Raw genomic sequence first — 6,095 nt, 5'->3', positions numbered from 1 at the left:
CATCGCTTAGTATTTTCGGTCGGTTGTTTTGGTTTGGTAAGTTTTTTCGTTTTCAGTTGGATTAATCAGTTTTTACTCACCCATAGTTCTATTTTGTACACTTACAAACGAATCAAGGTCTTTATTAAGTAACTTATACACTACTTGAGTTTAAACTCGTCCAAGCTGAGCTTCTACCAGATTGAACTGGTACCAACAAGTTCTAAAATCATTACGACTAATTTGTAAGTTTTAATATGTATGTACACTTGAAATGATTTTAATTTTGTTTCATTTTAATACACCAGATTTTGGCCTTTTTAATCTTAAAATGCCATATTTCGGAACGCTTCATTTTAATACAACATTTTTTGGCCCGCTTAATTTCGTATCACTTGAACTTGACCCGTTCATATATCAGGTCACTATTTTAACCTTTTTAGATATTGTATCAAAATTTTTTAATACAACACATTTTTGCCCGTTTCATCCTAAAATGCCATCTCTTGGCACGTTTCATTTTAATACAACATTTTTTTAGCCCGTTTAATTTCGTATAACTGTAACTTGACCCGTTCATATATCAGCTGACTATTTTGACCTGTTTAGTTATTGTATCAAAATTTTTTATATAATAATATTGATATTACATACAAACAAAAGTTATGACAGTTATACAAATAATAGGCAAGTGGGTTTAGTTAAATTCAGTATGTGAATTTTTAGTGAAGTTCCTTTATTAAATTAGTTATGGTTCAGGCTTCAATTTGTTCTCCAATTACTTAAAGTGCAATTTTGACTCCTTTCATTTTAATTCACTATGTTTTGATCTGTCTCATTCTAATACACCAGATTTTGGACCGTTTCATCTAAAAATGAGAGCTAGTTTCATTTGAATTCAACGTATTTTTACCCGTTTAATTTCGTTTCCCCGTACTTTGACCCGCTCATATATTGGCCCGTTTCATTTTAGTATGTCTGGACTCGTGTATATATTAGTTAACTATTTTTTGACCTTTTTTTGTTTTAATTCACTGTGACCTGTTTCATAGTAGTACGCCAGAATTTGGCCCGTTTCATCCTAAAATGCCATATTTTGGCTCGTTTCATTTTAATACAACAATTTTTGGCCCGTTTAATTTCATTTCACCGTAACTTGACCCGTTCATATATCAGCTAACTATTTTGACCTGTTTAGTTATCGTATCTTAATTTTTTATATAATAATTTTTATATAAAACTTATGAAAGTTATACAAGTAATAGGCAAGTGGGATTAGTTAAATTCAGTATGTGAAGTTTGAGTGAAGTTCGTTTATTAAATTAGTTATGGTTTAGGCTTGCCTTTATTCGAGTTTTTAACAACTCATTCTCGAAAAAGTTAAAGTGCAACTCGTGCAAGTAGGCTTAGATGAATTCATTATGTGAAGTTTGAGTTGGGTTCCTTTATTAAATTAGTTAAGACTTAGGCTTGGCTTATTCGAGTTTCTAAGAAGTCGATCTCGAATAAGTTAAAGTTCAACTCAACTACTTCAGACTCTTACTGGCCACTCATTTTTTATGTAACAGATGAGTTTCTATTAAATAAAAAGCATGCAATATACATGGAAACATCTTTCTATAAGCTAGGTAAAAAACGTATGAAATAAGAAATAACTAACAGATGAGTTTCTATTAAATAAAAACCATGCAAGTTGCGTGGAAACATCTTTCTATAAGCTAGCTAAAAAACATATGAAATAAAAAATAATGAAAGATGATAATAAAAGTAGGACCAGATTCTTACGATTTAATTTTTTAAAATGTAAATGCACACAAAGGTATTTCCCAAGACTGCGTTGAAGATATATCATCCAGCAGGAACTTAGATTCAACCACATAATCAACGACTATCAATTTTTACAGTAATCCTCTGTGTTTTATCATTATTGTACTCCCGTGGTGCAACCATAAACGGAAAACGTGTGGGACCCATGTTGCTTTCTTAAGCTGTGTTTGATAAGCACTTCCATCATCCTATAAACATTTTAAAGGTGCGTTAGAAACATGAATGCGGGCCTAATGGTCAGCCAAGCATGTGATATGGCGTGATGCAATTTTTGTGCACATTTTGCATGGGTTGTTCAGATAAACTTCTTGTATTTGTAGTTTATTTAAAGTAGTGTTTATTTAGTTAGTTTAGGATTTACCTTTGACCTCATGTTATCAAAGGTAAAGGTAAGGAGCAAGCACCCTATTATGGTTTCTGCCTCATCAGCAAAAAGAGACATCACCATTGGTGTCTGAGAACTTGGCTGACAAAACATACCTGCAATATCAACCAATTATATAGACATGATGGCCATGATTAGTAATCGTCAAAATTGTCATAGTTTCACACACCTCAATTTAGAGTAGGTTTGTGTTTTTTTGCACATTTCACATGAGTAAGCAGAACCAACATTATCCGTAAGTTTGTTATTGCAAGTTTTGGAGGCGCGACAATGCATGGCTTGATCAATCTTGATGAAACTCATACATGCACGTGTAGTGTAATATACAGGCTGCAAGACAAATGTCATTGTTAGGCTAACATAATAAGTCAAAGTTGTTATGATGTTGGATGACATTATTATTACTTGTGACAATTTAGGTGATAGGTTGTTGGAAGCTAATACCCTTGCTTCACCCAAAGACAGGTTGTTGGTTATATAGTGAAGTCCTATGCGATTAGAGTACATCGACGAGGCATCATTTCTAAGCCCAGGTCTGAAAGTGGACCCCACGACTTCAAAGTTCAAGATGCTTCCTTCTGAACCATACCATGTTTTTAGTTTCTGTGACTCAGGGCTGATTAAGTTAATGTCGATGATGGTTTTGGTGATTGTTGACAATGTATACCTAAAGCAATTAATCAACAACAAATAAGCAATTAAACATGGTTTATAACATGTGAATTTAAGATGTGGTTCTATTTCTGGATTACCTCCAAAATCACATACTCTTAACGACGTGGCAAATATACCTGCTGATAAAGAATAAAATGTAATATAACATAAATTAAACTTAACAAAAAATCCAAAAAAAAAATAAAATAAAATAAAGTAACTACTTCCCTATAAAGTAATACCATGAGGTCAAAGAAAGTATTACATTTCTTTAAGCTTCTAATCATCCCGTACGTTGTATTTTCTACTTCAGCTGTTAGTTGGTGCCCCATCTTTAATTTTAAAGAATGGGTTTGGGGCGAAACAGGTCTTTCTATAAGTGTGGGGCAAAATGGGCCTGCCAAGGTCAGGTTGATCTAGGCCTGTACACGAGGTATTTTTATATCTCGAAGCAACATAATGTAGAAAAAAATAATTTTACAACAAACATGCATAGGAAATATATATACAGTATATTGGTTTGGTATATATAAAACCAAAAGTTATAAAAATAAAGAAAGTCAAAAAATGAAGTTAAAATTCAATCTGGATGTTTGAACCAATAATAAATGTGAAATCCCCTCTTTAATTAATCTGTAGCTGGTTGATGCTGCAAAATATATGCAATATTAACAGATGTATAAACAAATTCAAAATATTTATTAAAAAAAGTTAGAAACCTTTTATACATGTCGGTAGTATGTTGATGTGTGTCTAATAACCCTATAATAATGATCCTCACAACTAAGCTTTAATATTAAAACGAAAATCTTAAAACCATACACAACCGGCAAGTGTACCGATCGCAAGTAGTATAGACCTAGGAAGTCCGAGTATCGAACACGTGGACACGTAAGACGCTAACGATTACTAACCCTAGACAAGACCTACCTTAGAATAATATTTAATTGATTTTTTGATTTTTAATTACTTAACGGAACTAACTAGACTGACTGACAAAACTTACCAAAAATAGAAAACTTAACGGAAAACTAACTGAGTTGACTTCAGGTGGAGAAAAACGTCTACCTAGGCCTGAATCAAATTGTACGCCTAACAAGCTAACGGATTGAATGATATCAAGACACCGGTCCCTAAAGATGACACGACTAAGGATCGCTCGGGCTCACTGGATTACCTCTCGGTCTCACACAACAAACCCTAACTACTCAAAATCGACTAAAACGACCTAACCGAGAAACAATTGCTAACGTGTTCTAATGCTAAATCACCTCTCCGTCTCACTAACACTCGACCCTAATGGCAATGAATACTACACAACCAAGGATAGAGGAACAATTCAACTTAAACTAAAATAGATCAACTAGTCGCTCAAAACACCTAAACCTGACAAGAAACGAACTCGCTCTCGCGCAATCCTTATTCTAGCATGTAAAGGCAATGAGACAACCCTAACTTCTTATCACCTCTCGGTCTCAAAGAAGGTGTTTAACCGCTGTACTTAATCCAATTAATCCCGCAACAAAACCCTACAGGTTGTTCCTACTGCAAACAAACCCTAAACACAAAGTCTAGAATCAAACAATGCACCGATCAATCAATACAAAACTAATCAATCAACACACGGGGTTTATGCAATAATTCACCAAAATTTCCAACCCTTAAACACAACCTATTTCATGTCTAAATCAAACTTTACAATAACAATTCAAGTCTATCAATCAAACAATCCATAAAACCTATCAAACACTAACAATAATCATCATTCCTAGGTAGAACTAACAAGATTAGCCTAGCATATTAATTGGACAGCCATGAACATTTAATAAAACCATTAATAAACTCATACCAATCATCTTAACAATTGTCCAACGATCAACAATAATCATAAACACTTCAATCTCTAACACAATTGCAAAACAAATTAACAATTAAGCAAGAAACTAAAAGTGTATGAACAATGAAAAAGATGTAAGGATATGGATGTTTCCGGGTGTAACACCCCGACCAAAGGCGGATTATACATCGGGGCGCCACATATTGTTTCATTACTCGTGACACTATTGGGTGTCAATATTTAATAAATATATTCATTCATGCACGCGCAACGTAAACACAAGATAACATAAATCAACATAAATCAATATATTATAAGGCAAAATATTCGAACAACAATAACTTGTCTTGATACATTTTAATCTAGGTCCAAAAGTAAAAACGTCCTACGTGTCCACAAGCTCCAAATGTAGCTACAGCAAACCTGAACATGTGTTAAAATAAAACGTCAAACACTTGCGTGTTGGTGAGAAATCAAGTTTAATAGATAATAGATAACAATAAGCACTGCGCGCAACACGTGTATGTCTGGTGTTTAACAAGGGTGTAATCAGATTGTGATCAAGCCTAAATAGATCATAGTTCATAGTTCAATCCGTGCTCCCAAATGAGCACAAAAACAAGAAAACATCTGTGCAAGTGTAAACAAAGAAAACCGTAAACGATAGGTCTCCCGTGTTCATCTAATGGATCCATGAAAACTTCGGAATAGGCCGAACAAAGCGGTTAATGATACACACATACAAATAAACAGCCAAGTAAACGTCCTCAACACATGGGATACTGCGCGACTAAAGTTCATAAACAAGTTTAAGACTCGAATTTGTACGAACACATGAACATCCCAAAACATTAAAAATAAAAAGGGATTAGGTACGAGATTACTCACTTGATAAACGGTGCGGTGAAAGATAAAGCAAGAACCAACTTTAAACAAGCACAAGTTAACCTATAAATAAGATTATTGTTTTAATAATTTGCTTTAAGTCTTGATTATAAGTTAGCATAATTAATAAGTAAATTATTATATATAATATATATATTACCGGAAAAGCAGGGCAGAACAGGATAGAAGACGGAGGCAGAGAGAGAGGAGACGGCAGAGGATCAACGACAGAGAGCAAGGAAGATAAAGATAATAAGTGTTTGTGTGTGTAGTGTTAAGAAAATTAACATTATTATTTATAGGGAAACCCTAGGGAACACAATCCCTAGAAAAGGGGAAAAGATCTCCAAAAAGTAAAAGATTCCAAAAGCAAAAGATATCAAAAGATATGGCAGCTGCAGGGGGCAAAGGAAAAGCTGACAGGTAACAGTAAACAGGCATGGGAGGGTCAGATAAAGGTACTGGTCAAGCATGGAAAAGCAGATCTCAAAAGATAATGTCAGTCACTTTTTCTGCCAACCAATGGGG

The 6,095-nt window shown here is 34.0% G+C and overlaps 1 protein-coding gene across 1 annotated transcript; it reads right to left on the bottom strand.

Moving 5' to 3' along the window:
* Positions 1-1,877: 1,877 nt before the first annotated feature.
* On the bottom strand, positions 1,878-3,177 carry LOC143555323 (replication protein A 70 kDa DNA-binding subunit B-like). Its single transcript, XM_077044894.1, has 6 exons — positions 3,140-3,177; positions 2,983-2,985; positions 2,636-2,858; positions 2,401-2,521; positions 2,168-2,286; positions 1,878-1,994 (listed from the first exon to the last, which is right to left on the bottom strand). Exons 1-6 carry the CDS (start codon positions 3,175-3,177, stop codon positions 1,878-1,880), a joined length of 621 nt encoding a protein of 206 aa, XP_076901009.1.
* Positions 3,178-6,095: the final 2,918 nt, after the last annotated feature.

Source organism: Bidens hawaiensis, unplaced genomic scaffold (genome assembly GCF_021521415.1).
Source record: "Bidens hawaiensis isolate Kalapana, Puna unplaced genomic scaffold, B.hawaiensis_p1.1 tig00018044_1, whole genome shotgun sequence".
Lineage (NCBI taxonomy): Eukaryota > Viridiplantae > Streptophyta > Magnoliopsida > Asterales > Asteraceae > Bidens > Bidens hawaiensis.
This window is presented reverse-complemented; position numbering and strand designations above follow the sequence as displayed.